Source organism: Aotus nancymaae, unplaced genomic scaffold (genome assembly GCF_030222135.1).
Source record: "Aotus nancymaae isolate 86718 unplaced genomic scaffold, 86718_ANA_hifiasm-v0.15.2.pri h1tg000090l, whole genome shotgun sequence".
NCBI classification, from domain to species: Eukaryota; Metazoa; Chordata; class Mammalia; order Primates; family Aotidae; genus Aotus; species Aotus nancymaae.
This window is the reverse complement of record NW_026988505.1, coordinates 4,247,578-4,263,268: the sequence shown is the minus strand read 5'-3', so window position 1 is coordinate 4,263,268 and position 15,691 is coordinate 4,247,578. Positions and strand designations below refer to the sequence as shown.

The following is a 15,691-nucleotide window of genomic DNA, read 5'->3' as shown; positions in this document are numbered from 1 at the left end:
GGGTTTAATTTCATCTTACTACCATAAAAAACAAAACAAAACAAAACAAAACTTCCCCTTCACACTAAAGTACAATGCACCATCAATAAGAGAGATGTTGTAATGGAAAGGAATTGAAGTAAAATCTTAAACAATATGAGCTCAAACATCTAGAAATGCAAAAATGACAGGACAGAATTTTCTTGGAAACTCAGATCTAGCCCAGGTCTCTGTGCCTATGTTTAAAGAAATGAATCAAAAAATAAATAATTGAAATTTAAAAACACTAAGCACTTCGTAAAGGCATTCATAAAATTAAAAGCATAAGGGCCCCAAAATGCTAACTATACAGGGTGGAAATAAATGTGTCAGCGAATGAATATAAAGAGAAATTGAAGATGAGTTATCTTTAAAAGAGAGAATTCTAGATTTTCATGATTGTACAGCTGGCCACAGGACAGGAAAAAGCCATGGAGAGATTTGTGCTTACTCTCAAAAATGCTTTCACCCCTGAATGCTGAGAGTTTGCTGAACTTTTTTTTTTTTTTTTTTGAGACAGAGTCTCACTTTGTTACCATGCTGGAGTGCAGTGGCTTGATCTCAGCTGACTGCAACCTCCAACTCTCCAGTTCAAGTGATTCTCCTGCCTCAGTCTCCCGCGTAGCTGGGCTTATAGGCACGCTCCACCATGCACAGTTAATTTTTGTATTTTTAGTAGAGATGGGGTTTCACCATGTTGGCCATGTTGGTCTCCATCTCCTGACCTCGTGATCTGCCCGCCTCAGCCTCCCAAAGTGCTGGGATTACAGGAGTGAGCCACTGCGCCCGGCCCTGCAGAACTCTTTATACTTAGCCCTTAATTCATGGAGACAGGCTCTTTGGTGTTACTAGGCAGCCTAGAACACTCTTGAAGCAAAGGGTTCATTTCTGGACACTTTTCCTACCTCGACACGTGGGCAGAAGGCTACTCCACTGGCCATTGCTCCGACACTGGGCTCTGGATGCACCTTGCAGCAAAAAGCCTGTGTTGCAGGTGAAATTTACCATGTCGTTCAGGTTGAACTCACTGCCATTGGTGAACCCGTGGGCGGGGTTTCCAGGGTGACCACATGTGATGGCTGTAGAGAGACAGGTCAACATCATTGTTAAATATTGCACATGTCATCTCTTCCCTTGGGATTATTTACTAAGAAACATGCAGGCATACTAACTGCATGGATGGGAGGTTTTCCACTAATCAGACAGTTTATAGATGGTATTTATATTCGAAAGGGAATATTGGAAGCTAGAACCACAGGCTGACCCTACAGGCTTTTAACATAATTGTGGAAAATAACAAACACCTGCCAAACACACTTTCTTCATCATCATAATCATTATTTCTCTCTTGAATCATGACAGAATACCAAATGATTTAAAAATGAAGCAGTGAAAAACAAGAGATGCTAAAAATTCTTGTATTAATCATGAGTTTTGGGTATTTTCTCCATACACACCAGCTCAGTTTGTGAAACCTCCTTTTGAGACACTATGGGGATTTGTTTGATACTTTAAATTTTCCATGTATAAATTATTGCAAATATCAATTTAAACATCATGAAATTAGCAAAATAACTATGCACACTCAGGTCTTATTTTTGTTGACAATCTCTTTTTTATAATTCTCTGAAATGCAGTGAACTGTCATTATGTCATGCCCCAGATAACAGGAAGACAGATCAGGGAGAGATATCCATCATTCGCCCTTTCAAAAGAAACACAGTACAGTCATAAAACTGGTGTTTTCTTCCTCATTTATCTTGTCAACAACTTTTTCCCTCTAAGTAAAGCTTTCACCCTTGAACTTGGTACATTTTTCAAGACACTATTACAGATAATCCTTGTCACTGTTGGATAGTTTGTCAACATCTCTTTTGCCTAATTCATAGGAAAATATAGAATATATTAACAAACAATGGGTTTAAGTGAAATTGGGCAATAAAGTCAAAGTGTATCATTCTAAAAATACTAGTCAGTATCTCTGAAGTTATATAGTTCAAGATTTATCATTACATGTAATGTTACTACTTTCTTTTCCTTTTTTTTTTTTTTTTTTGAGATGGTCTCGCTCTGTCACCCCAGCTGGAGTGCAGTGGCACAATTTCAGCTCACTGTAACCTCCATCTTCCAAGTTCAAGCAATTCTCCTGCCTCAGCCCCTCCTAGTAGCTGGGATTACAGAAGCCCACTGCCATACCCAGCTAATTTTTGTATTTTAGTAGAGATGGGAGTCTCTCCATGTTGACCAGGCTGGTCTTGAACTCCTGACCTCAGGTGGTCCACCTGCCTCGACCTCCCAAAGTGCTCGGATTACAGGCATGAGCCACCGCACCCGGCCAATTTTATCTCTTTCTAGTAAAAGAAAGTGTGCTTACAAAACTCCCTATATTCTTGATAAAACAATGACAAAAATATATGCAACACGGATGAGGAAGGGAGTGCCGCTGTTTCTAGGACTGCAGAGCTGCCTGGCAGCCCCAGACTCTGCACCTCCACCCTCTGACAATTAGCATTTCTCTCCACCCAGTTTATCCTGTGATAAAAGCAAGGAGGAGGAATCCATGACACCACGTGGTCAGGGAGCCATTTAAAATGAATTAATGAGCAAATTAAACATGGAAAAGGAGTTTGCAGGAAAGAAAAAGGGAAGGAGATGAAAAAAAAAAGACAGTGAATGTGACAGTTCTCCTGTACTCTTTTTCGTACAGGCAAAATTGAAAGTTTGCTGTTCTGTTTTACAGTGAAGATTACATGGGGGTGTATTGTGACCTAATAACAAAAGAGACTGTGGCAAAAGGAAGCATCTGATGAATTTGTTCACAAAGAGTGCACTTACGGACACAGACAGGCGTTTGTCCAGACCACTTGTGGTCTTGCAGGCATATCCTCACGGAAGTTCCCACAAGCCGGAAACCAGGATTACACTGGTAAACCACCGTGTCCCTGTAACTGAAGCCATCTCCACTAATATGACCATTCACAATTGGGTCTGGGGAACCGCAGTGGCCAGCTAAAAACATAAAGCCAATTTAAAATTTAGAGTGTTTGTCATTTATAAAAGTAGTACATTCAAAACTTATTTTTATTATCAAGTCAATAACAGTATTGAAGGCACAACTTACTGAAATCTTTCTTATTACATATATACATATACTTTTAAATATAGATTTTCTTCTTTTATCATTTTTTCTCACAATTGTGGGTAAAATAAGTAATATTTCTAATATGAAATGGTTTGTATTTCCTAGGTATAATTTTCCCATTTATTCATTTGACTTATTTTGCTTAGCTGTATTCTGTTATTTACCTTGTTATGTTATTTTCAAAACAAAGTGAAAAGAAAAGAAGGAATCCTTGGAATTAACATGAATAGGGCTTCTTAACCTATTGATTATGGGTAGTAAGGAGAACGGTGAGGTGGGCTTCCAGTCTGAGAGACTAGATAATCAAATTACCTGTGAAATTCCGAATGGAAAGACAGGGATCAGAGAATAAGTTCAATTTTGATTATGTAAATCTGTGTTGTGGGTTAGCTGATCTCTAGGTAAAAATGGCCTGGAATCAGTTGAAAAGAGATGTCTGGAGTTCCAGGGACAGATGCACTGAAGATAGCATGGACTTGGGAAAACAGGAGTGTGCACGGTTGGTGGTTGAAACTAATGGGGGGCAAGGCTTACCCAGGGGCACAGTGAAAGGACAGGAAGAAGGGTGAGATCAGGGCAGATGTCTGTACTTCACAATGGACAAACATGGCATTGAAAGACCTTTAATAACAGAGCTTCCACATGGAGAAGGACCTCTGATTATTCTACTCCTTCCCACAGTTTTTTCTTTTTTGAGACAGGGTCCTGCTCTGTCACCCAGGCTGGAGTGCAGTGGCATCATCACAGCTCACTGTAACAACTTCTTGGCCTCAAGCCATCCCTTGACCTCAGCCTCCTGAGGAGCTGGGACTACAGTTGTGCATCACCATGCCCACATAAGATCAAACAAATTCAAAAGCTAGCAGAAGACAAGAAATAACTAAGATCAAAGCAGAATGTGGAGAACTGAAAATTACAAGTAGAACTGAAGGAGATAGAGACACAGAAAACCCTTCAAAAAATTTAAAAATCCAGGAGCTGGTTTTTTGAAAAGAGCAACAAAATAGATAGACTGCTAGTCAGACTAATAAAAAAGAAAAGAGAGAAAAATCTAATAGATGCAATAAAAAAAGATAAAGGAGATATCACCACCGATTCCACAGTAATACAAACTACCATCAAAGATTACTATAAACAACTCTATGCACATAAACCAGTAAATCTAGAAGAAATGAATAAATTTCTGGACACTTATACCCTCCCAAGACTAAACCAGGAAGAAGTTGAATCACTGAATAGACCAATAACAAGGTCTGAAGTCGAGGCAGCAATTAATAGCCTACCAACCAAAAAAAGTGCAGGACCAGATGGGTTCACAGCCAAATTCTACCAGAGGTACAAAGAGGAGCTGGTACCATTCCTTCTGAAACTGTTCCAAACAATATAAAAAGAGGGAATCCTCCCTAACTCATTTTATGAGACTAACATCATCCTGATACCAACTGGCAGAGACACACGAAAAAAGAAAATTTCAGGCCAATATCCATGATGAACATCGATGCAAAAATCTTCAATAAAATAATAATAATATCGTGAAACCTCAGAACAATTGAGGTGTTATATGTGTGGACTGTGCAGTACACTGGGTGGGTCCCAGGAATCTGGATGTCTTACCTGCCTTACAAAGTGATTCCTTTGTACCATAAGCTTTGAAAATCACTGGCTTTTAAGTCTACTCTATTCTATGTCTGATGAAACTTTGTAACTGTTTGTAATTATAAACTGCTATTATATTTTTGTTAAAATGTCTCAAATAGAGAAAGGATTTTTTAAAATAATCGTTCTCTAAAATTGGATTCGAAAGAAATAAAATCTACCAAACATTTGACCAAAGCACAGAGACTGCAAGCAAGATGGATGGACTATTGAGTCTATGTTCATAGCAAAGAAATAGTGTACGTCTCAAGCAAAATGTCAGGAAGAAGGCTTCGGAAGGAGGAAAGGCCTAATTTCTTGATTGGTCAAGGTTTGCCCGCAAACCACATTTGTGCCAGAGCACACAGGAGGGCAGAAAGTGGCCTAATTCCACCTGTGAGGTCAGTTTAGTCTGAGGTTCATTAGCAACAGACACAGGGGACACCACTCACTCTATTAACTTTGGCTTAGACTAGGCGAGGCCGCACACCTGCGGTTCATAGAATTTAACAGATGAGAGCAGGGGCCCCCCCGAAAGGCCAGCCTCTCAAAGCCTTGTTTCTAGAATTGCGTCTAAATTCCACTGCACAGGTGTTTTAGTGTAAGTCAAAAAAACCTTGCTGAGAGAAAAAAAGGTTGTTTTTTGTGTTTGTTTCCAGTGGAGTGAACATTCAGAAATTGATTCCTGAAGGAATCCGGTGCCCTCAGGGCCCCAGCATGCCCCGCTGGGTGACCTGTGTTTTCTGGAATGTGGTTCGATGAAGCTGCATTTGAGAGGAGGACTCTTATTGGCATACAGGATTTGGCATTGTTTACGCTATCCATGCTGTTTTTCAGCACTTGCTTTTGATACTGAAAAAAGCCATGCAGTTTGCAACCTAAAATCACCATACTGATTGTTATTGGTAACTTTCTGAGTGACTGACACAGGTGGACCCTGAAAGAGACCTGAGGTGCTCGTTAGCAGATTTACCTTAACATCACAACACGTGCAAACAATAAACACCTCAAATGCAAGTAAAGCAGGTGAGTCTCTGACAAGGACCTAGACCTGTGTGATTTTAGAAATGGGTTCCACGATTTGGAAATTTAACAAAGTTCCACTGTTTCACTTATCCCACAGAAACCCCCTATACCAGTGAAAATGGTGCCACCACGTCTCCCATGGCATAGGACAGACCTAGAGCCCTGCATTCTTAGGGCTGTCGAACTGTGGGATCTCTCTCCTCTAACAGGGTCTCCCACATGCACATTTTCCCCCTAGAGGGGCCTGCTTGAAGGTCAGCTCTTCACCGTGCAAGTCTGTAGCAGTACAAATACTAAATATTGGTCTGGGGATTAGAACTGAATCAATTTTTAGAAAATCTATAAACCAAATATTCAACCTCAGTATTTGCTTTGTGATTATTGGTACTTATTGCTGAAAATAAAATACATTACAAATATCCTGTGTCTGTAGGGGAATACAGTATGCTTTATTCCATCCATTCTGTGCAATCACATGGTCTTTGGGCTAAAGTCAGAGTTATTTGGGCAGTAGACTCCAAAGCTAATTTGCAAACTCTTCTTGAGTATTAACACATGGTCATAAAATGTCAGGTGGATCAGATTCACATATACACAGGAAAAACTATTATTAGCAGTAAACATCAATGGACATATTTAATTCTCTAGATCTGCATATACTAAAAAATCACATTTGAATGAGGTTTGAAACCTCACACAATGAGGTTTCTTTTTTTTTCCCCTCCGAGTGCAATTTCTAGGGGCAACACTGAGCGACTTTGCCTATGCATAGATTTGTGTGGTGTCACAGAGAGTGTGTGGAATGTGTCCAAGGCATGGAGGTATTGGGCTTGTAGAGTATACAACACTCTATGCTGTTTGTGACAGCATCAAGCATAGGCCCAAGTCCTCTGTCACAAATCCATTTGGCCAAATCTCTGCTTAACACACCTTAGTGAATGACAGTTCTTTTAAACCACGTTTTGTTTGAAGAAAACCTCAAGTCAGGGCCAGTGATTTGGACTGTCTGTGGGGCTTTCAGAAATCTTTCATCTGTTCCTCGTCTTGATGTAGTTCCTGAATAAACCGCATTTTCCACCTGCTTCCCTGGGCCTATCCTGCCTCATTGGGCTGAAGCTTCCTCTGCAGTCTTGCCTGCCGATGCCACATCTTCCTGTCCCTCTAACCTCAGTCCAACTCTGCCCCACGTGTGCATCCTCCACAAACCCCAAAGGAAGCACTGCTCATTCCTACAAGAAGCAAAGTTCTCCCTTGCTTCAGGCTTTTTCCTACAACAGCAGAGCCTATCTTTGGTACTGCCTATTTAAAACACCCAGCCTCCTAGTTTCCTACTGTGTTTTGTTTGGGATTCGGCAGATGGCACTATGATTTTTCCTACTGATTTACCTCCATGATTGGACTGTGAGTTCTGAGTGCAACACCATGCTCTGTGCACCAGGACTCAGCTCAAAGCCTCCCCTAGAGTGGATGTCAGAGTGATCAGACCTTTTCCACCATCTGGTGGCCCTATCAGTCCAGGCTCTCGTGACCATGAGGCCATTGAGAGTTCCACCCCAGCACCTGCTTATTTCAAGCAAGTCAGGCTTCCTGGGCCATACTCCGAATCTACGCTGTCACCCATATTCACAGCTCTTGCTTTCTGGAATGGCTTTATCCCATGCCCGCTTGCTAGAATTCCACCTAAAATCAGGGTGGCTTCCCCTGCATCTGCTCCTCCATCAGCTTCTCAGTTGTTCCCACTCCTATCAGGATTTCTCAAGTACTTTGCCTACATCTCCCTTTTGCTATTATTCTCCACTTTTTTTTTTTTTTTTTTTTTTTTTTGAGACAGAGTCTCACACCGTAGTCCAGGATGGAGTACAGTGGCATGATCTCTGCTCACTGCAACATCCGTCTCCCGGGTTCACACGATTCTCCTGCCTCAGCCTCCTGGGTAGCTGGGATTACAGGTGCCCACCACTATGCCTGGCTAATTTTTTGTATTTTTAGTAGATACAGGGTTTCATTATGTTGGCCAGGCTGGTCTCCAACTCCTGACCTCATGATCCACCCACCTTAGCCTCCCAAAGTGCTAGGATTGCAGACATGAGCCACTGTGCCCAACCTATTCTCAACTTTTATTAATGCTACTTGATATTTACCTTATTTATTCCTCAGAGTATAGACTTAATAAAAAGGAGAACCATATTTTATTAACCTCTGAATGCTTTACCATAGTTTTTGAGGAACAAGAAAAATATCATTGAATAATATTGAGAAATATGACAGAAAAACCCACAGCTGAGAATTCTGCTCTTTATTCCCTAGCCACTGACAATGCATCTGAAAAATTTGAGGACTGGAATTGGGAATTTTTCTGACTATCATACAGAACATATTTTACACTTAAGACAGAATAGCAAAGATGGGGGGCTAGTCTTCCAGCCCTAATATTACCTTTGTGCTGTGATATAAGCATTATCATAATCAGTTGTTTTATTAAGTATTTTTATCTTTCCAATTGCCTTGTATTTACAAGGCAATTGAAGAATATATTTAAATATGATTCTGTAAGAACTGTGAACAACTACGGTCTAAAAACAATATTTTGAATCTTGTCATCAGCTATTTTAGCCATATAAATAGCCATGATATTGTATTTACAGAACAATTCATCTCCTCATAGGTTATAATAGTGCAATAAATGCAAACTTAATTCAAATAATAGCAAAAGAATCTAATAAAAAAGATAATGTCCATTATGTGGGAAATATCTCATTCTATATCACTAATATCTTGAATACTGGAGATTAAAGAGGTAACGCAATGGGGAGAGGTTGGGTTCTCTAAACAATGTAAAATGTTTTCAAAATATGAATGTGGGATTCTGTGACAGGAAACCTAGACCATAAACTACAACCTCTTTCTAGTTTGTATGCTCTCTGTTGGTTTAAGCAGACTACCACCGGGAAGATAAACAGGAGAAAATAATTAAGGGATCATGTGGATTATAAACTTCGCGGGTGGATTAGCAGGTGCCTGAGAGAGTGGATACCAGGTCAGCATTCTCAGGGCTTAATTTGCAACCTGGGGAGATGTGTCACATTACATAGTACAGTGCGTAAATTAGAGCAGGTCCTTGGCAATTTACAGAACTCTGGGAGATCCCAGTAACAGTGCAGGAGTGATTGTGTTGATGGAAGGAAGGCTACATTTTATAGCAACGTATTCTGATGCAATTCTGCATTACTTTGCTCAAAATCTATTTACAATGATATTTTCATGCACATTCCATTTTCTCTCAGTTTCTTCTTAGAATCCAGATGAGGGACCTAAAACACAGCATGGGTTGAGTTCTTGAATATTAGGCATAGAAAGTCATCTTTCCTTTCCCTAAATATTGCTCTCCTATAGTTGACATTCTCAGTTCGCAGTCTGTCAAAGTTCATCTATTCCCATGTTTAGCCAGTCCAGCTGTGATGCTCAAAAAGGATTCCGGCATATTCTCCTGTGTTGGGAATCAGTGGAGACAACTAGCAGGCCAGAAGTATGATTCATGTTGCACGTGAAACTGAAGCAAAATCTCAGGAAATAGTATTCTTTCTAGTAGCCCTAAAAATAAACTACAAAACATCTCAGCCACAATTTGGGGGAAAAAAACGCTTTTGTCAAAAAGTTTTGCATCAGGATGGAAAACATAGTGGGCCTAGGCTATACAGCCCGAGGAAATCTAAAGAACCAAAGTGGATCCTGCTTTTTGCATAAAGTCTTCGTTGCCTTGTTGGGCAGATCTACCTGTTTAAAAATACACAAATGAAGGGGGGATTTGGGGATGTTTTACACTGATTCCAAAAGCTATCTTTCTCTGTACACAGTGCCTACTTGTTACGGTTTGACTATACCCTCACTCAAACCTCACCTTAAATTGTAATACTCCCCACTTGTGAAGGGTGGGACCAGGTGGAGATAATTGAATCACAGGGGCAGGTCTTTCTGTTCTCGTGGTAGTGAGTAAGTCTCACCGGAGGATGTGATGGTTTTATAAAGGGGAGTTCCCCCACAGAAGCTCTCCCGCCTGCCACGACGTAAGACGTGCTTTTGCTTCTCCTCTGCCTTCTGCGGCGATTGTGAAGCCTTCCCTCGTCAGTTGGAACTGTGAGTACACTAAACCTCTTTCCTTTATAAATTCCCCAGTCTCGGGTATGTTTTCTATTAGCAGCGTGAGAACAGACAATACACTGCTCTTGCAGACCCATGAATGGAAGCAGGCACATGTAATGAACCTTAGGCCTTGCCTTGGCAGATTCCTGCAATTAATTTTATGTTTGTTTCTTTTTTCCTACCCACATATTCCTGATTAAGATGTGTAGATCTCGGCACGGTCTTCATGGTGACTCTACCCATCAATCAGGGCTAGCACTGATATGGAAAACAGTTCCCCACAACTGGTTTCTTCCGTCTTTGACCTGACAGCATTTTAAATATTTGAAAACAGTCTTCAAAGATCATAGTTACCAGATCCATCACCACAGATGCATACCAATTCCTCAAGAGCCCACTGAAACTACTTTTCAAAACTGAAGTCATGGTTCTGGATATGTGATACCTAGGTGAACAGAGGATGGGATGAATCTTATTAATAAGACTTTGCCTGGGCATTGCATTGGAGCACTTGTCACACATGAGCCTGCTTTTATCCAGAACTTCTGAGTTCTTTGCCTGTATACTATGAATTCAGAATTTCTTCTCATTATATAGATTTGAAATTATTTTACTCTGAGAAAAATTTTACATTAATTTCTATTAATAATATTTAATAATTGCATTATTGTATTATGTTAAATAATTAAATTTAATAATAATATATCCTTTCTATTATTTTGTTTGGGCTATCATTAGAATTTGAAGTCCTGAATCCATCTTCCAATATTATTTTCACTCTTTAAACTAGAATCATTATGACCTAATCAAAGATAAATACCCTTTCCAAATAGTACTTATAAATACCCGTCTCATAACAATATTAAACAAAAAATGGATGCAAATCTAGATGTTGTCTTGTGAAGCTATAGTAGTTCATGAAAATATATTTCCAAAGGAATATATATTTATGAGGAATATGTTTGGGTATCTGCTCTATATATCGTCAAGTCAATCCATGGTTTTGACAGCTAGCTTATTTTCTTGTTGTGTGAACAATCACTCTAGATATGAGTTTCCTTTGAGTTCTTCCTTTCCATAGTGTCTCACCAAGAACTGCCAGCGCCTCAGCACTGTGATTCTTAGTCCCCTCAGCTGGTTCAGATGAAATTCTCCTGGGTAGGAGACTCCACTCATTGAGAACTCTGAAGTTCTCTTTTTATAAGCTCCTTATCTTTTGGGGGTGTCAGTTTCTAATTTTATAAATGTCCCGCCTATAATCCCAGCACTTTGGGAGCCTGAGGCTGGAGGATTGCTTGAGCCCAGGAGTTCGAGACCAGCTTGGGCAACTTAGGAAGACTCCCGTCTCTACAAAACAAATTGTAAATAGTTCGCCAGGTATAGTGGTGTGCACCTGTGATCCAAGCTACTTGGGAAGCTGAGGCACTTGGGAAGAGGCAGGACCACTTGAGTCCAGGAGATGGAAGTAGCAATGAGTTGTGGTTGCACCACTGCACTCCAGCCTGGGTAACACAGTGAGACCTTGTCTCAGAAAAAAAAAAAAAGTCCTAATCTCTGTATTCCATAATAAAGCTTCTTGATGATGGCTTATAACACACCATACGTGTGTATCAAAAATTTCATGTGCCCCACAAATATAAATACCTGATATATATCCATAAAAATTAAAATTAGAAAAAGTTTTTAATGCTTCTTAATGAAAAAGGAAAACCAGAACTGAGTAATCATCCATTTTCATACCAGGTTCAAGAATGAATTTTGTTTTTGTTGCAAGCATAATTTAGGCAGCCTTCTTGGGGTCCCTGACACTTTACGTCATTCCCAATTTTTGGTGGATTTGTCCCTCAAGATGCTGTCTTTAAAAATGTATTTCATTCTCTTCAACATGCCTTGGGACAGTTGTTTTGCTTGAAAATTGAGTTTCTTGTAGAAAATCTGGTGTGGTTGTATCTGGGTAATTTCCCATTTTTTTGTAATTGGGTGATTTGCTTTTTAAAGTCATAGTTTTGGGGGTTGTTTTATTTTGTCAAAGGGTCATCTTTTTTAGAGTTGAAGCCATGATTATATAGATTGTTTTCAGAATTTTTAAAACGTAAGTTCTTACCAACTGCCTGTCTCGTATATATTTTGTCAAGGGATCATCCTTTTTAGAGTTGAAGCCATGATTATATAGATTGTTTTCAGAATTTTTAAAACGTAAGTTCTTACCAACTGCCTGTCTCGTATAAGTCAGTTCCCCACTACAACTATCTCATGTACCCTAATATGGTCCAGATGAGCCTGACCTTTACTGAAGGACATTTAGTGTGGTGGAAACCCAGAGTGATTTTCAAAGGGGCTGTAACCATGGAAACAGGGAAAGGGTTTAATTCAAATAACAAGAGATGGAAGAAGAGCAATAGCAAGACTGATAGGCGAGAGTACATCAGCATCCTGGAAGTACAGGATGAAGGTCACAATTAGCCAGGTAGACCTAAGGCACAAAGACCCCTGCACGTGCCCCTTACACCCATCTCAGGACAGACAAATTCAGGTCCCAGAGCTCATTTCACTTCTAATTAACACAACACACTCCTCCTTATTGGTCAGAATTAGCATGACAGTATTCTTGGTTTTATGAGGTTGGGCAAATTATTCACTTCTCTAAGCTTTCTTATCTGCAGGTTGAAGGAATAAGCACTTACTGTATGTTCTAATCAGATAAATTTCACAAATGCCATGTGCATTTTAAGTCATTAATAAATATCATTTATAATCATTGTCTTCAAATATGGCACCTAGTTGATACTTGAATTCTGGAAGTATCCAATTGCTACTGTATTAAATATTTGTGCAGATTTAGGATTGCAGCCTCTGTTTCCTTCATTTATCTTAGAGTCATGTAACCTTCTCAAGCAATATTATCTCTGTTATATCTTTTTATTGACTCATCCCTATTTTCCTCCGAGTCTCACATGCAACTTTATTGTTTCTTGTGGACATATGTTCTTGCTGAGTTCCAGGTGCTGCCAACACCCAGCAAAAGATGTCTTTGGTAAAGGGATATGCTTCATTACCATGCTTCATACATTATGAATCTCAACACCTTCCAGTTACTACAAACTATATTAACTTTGAAAATTTTTGTGCTAAATGAATTACCCATGGTTTACTCATTAGTATGTACACATTTGTGTGTCATTTCCATTTTTTTCTGCTTTAAATACTCTGTCTTTTCCAATTCTATTATTTCTTATGTGCTGTATCCAATATCTATAACACAAATGTTTTATACATTATAATCTGGGCACTATTTTCTTCCTTATCTTCTTCTGAGCATATGGACTCATTTCTGAGCAAATCATCTTCCAAAAGCTTCTAAGATGTATTGCATAGCACTAAGGCATGTTTTGGGGCATCTCCGAGCAGCCAACTATTCAACATGGATCTCATCCTTTTAACTCCAAAGCCCTGACATTCAGACAGAAGAATAACTCAATATAGATAAAGGCTTATTGGGGATCAGTAAGCCCCAAGCTGACCCATGATTTAACAGTTATATAAACTGAATGTGACACTTAAACTCCCAAAGAGCCAATGAAAGCTTTTCCTTCATCCTGTATTGGCAAAGACCAAAAGAATAACATTAGGGGTGTTTGTAAACAGTAGAGCAGCAATCAAAGTTGCTATTAATTTTCATTTTTACAATTACTAACAGAGATGTAATACATATTGTCAGATATGTCTTGGACTACCCAGCTCCCTCCCAGTGAAACCTGGTGTCTTTCAGAGAACCAGGTTCCAGACAGAAGACCTAATCCACACCAAAGCTGCCTAAAGGAGAGAGTGCTGTTCAATAGTCAGGCAATTTCAGAAGAATATTTAGGAATGCATGGAAACTCCCAGACGGACTTGTGACTCTCTACATGAAGAAGCATATATAGTCCAGGGAAATTTTATCACCTACTGAAAACTGTAATGAGGACACTCAATGATATACACATATACACAATACACACATTCATATATTTATTGTGTTCAATATATATAATGTATATATAATATTGAACACATATTATGTTCAATAGTATATAATGCACTGAATATATTCAACAATATACTAGAGAGCATGAGAAAGAGTGAGAGAAATCAAGCAGCATTCATGTAAGTCTTGCAGTAATTTAGAGTAAGTAGACAATGTTTTACAGACAAGTGTGGAAACATCCTTTTGGCGATTGGTTTTTCTCTAGGGTTACTACCTTACTTTCACCCTGTATCTTCAAATAACAGATTTTGCTATTTGAAGTTTACTGGGCCTGGCTTAGTTCCTCAAGTGATCCTTGCCCATGCAGATTATTGTTCTTGAAACTGCTTATTCAAGATTTTTAATAGATTTTTGCAAAACATTTTCCAATGGAAACATTTTCAATCCATTTAAAAAAATGCATAATTTTTAAATTTTTTGAAAAAAGACCAAATTATTGTAAATACATACCATTTTCATTCTTTAATTATTTTTTATTGTATTTTAAGTTCTGGGGTACATTGTGCAGAACATGCAGGTTTGTTACATAGGTATACACGTGCCATGATGGTTGCCTGTATCCATCCTCCCATCATCTACATTAGCTATTTATCCTAATGCTATTCCTCCCCTACCCCCTCACTCCCCCTCCCTGACACGGGCCCCGGTGTGTGATGTTCCCCTCCCTGTGTACATGTGTTCTCATTGTTCAACACCCACTTAGGAGTGAGAACATGCAGTGTTTGTTTTTCTATTCTTGTGTTAGTTTGCTGAGAATGATGGTTTCCAGCTTCATCAATGTTCCCTGCAAAGGACATGAATCCATCCTTTTTTATGGTTGCATAGTATTCCATGGTGTATATGTGTCACATTATCTTTATCCAGTCTATCGTTGATGGGCATTTGGGTTGCTTCCAAGTCTTTGCCTTTGTGAACAGTGCTGCAATAAACATAAGGGTGCATGTGTCTTTGTAACAGAATGATTTATAATTCTTTGGTTATATACCCAATAATGGGATTGCTGGGTCAAATGGTATTTCTATTTCTAGATCCTTGAGGAATCACCACACCGTCTTCCACAATGGTTTAAGCAATTTACACTCCCACCAACAGTGGGAAATACAAAAGAGTTTGTATTTCTCCACATCCTCTCCAGCATCTGTTGTTCCTGGCTTTTAAATGATTGTGAGAAGGTATCTCAATGTGGTTTTACTTTGCATTTCTCTAATGAACAGTGATGATGAACTGTTTTCATATGTTTGTTGGCTGCATAAATGTCTTCTTTTGAGAAGTGTATGTTCGTATCCTTTGCCCAACTTTATTGGGGTTGTTTGTTGTTTTCCTGTAAATTTGTTTCAGTTCTTTGTAGATTCTGGACATTAGCCGTTTTCCTGTAAATTTGTTTCAGTTCTTTGTAGATTCTGGACATTAGCCCTTTGTCAGATGGGTAGACTGCAAAAATTTACTTCCATTCTGTAGGTTGCCTGTTCACTTTGATGATGGTTTCTTTTGCTGTGCAGAAGCTCTTTAGTTTAATTAGATCCCATTTGTCTATTTTGGCTTTTTTTTGCCATTGCTTTTGGTGTTTTAGGCATGAAGTCTTTGCCCATGCCTATGTCCTGAATGGTATTGCCTAGGTTTTCTTCTAGAGTTTGTATGGTTTTAGGTCTTATATTTAAATCTTTAATCCATCTTGAGTTAATTTTTCTATAAGATATAAGGAAAGG

At 39.1% G+C, this 15,691-nt stretch overlaps 1 protein-coding gene across 1 annotated transcript in view; it reads right to left on the bottom strand.

Moving 5' to 3' along the window:
• Positions 1 to 15,691, bottom strand: part of CSMD1 (CUB and Sushi multiple domains 1) — a 2,129,340-nt gene that overhangs the window by 52,584 nt on the left and 2,061,065 nt on the right. Inside the window, exons 53-54 of the mRNA XM_064369795.1 lie at positions 2,854 to 3,027; positions 924 to 1,097 (exon numbers count right to left, since the gene is read on the bottom strand). Of these exons, the coding sequence (XP_064225865.1) occupies positions 924 to 1,097; positions 2,854 to 3,027 (348 nt within the window). The remainder of the gene's footprint in view (positions 1 to 923; positions 1,098 to 2,853; positions 3,028 to 15,691) is intronic.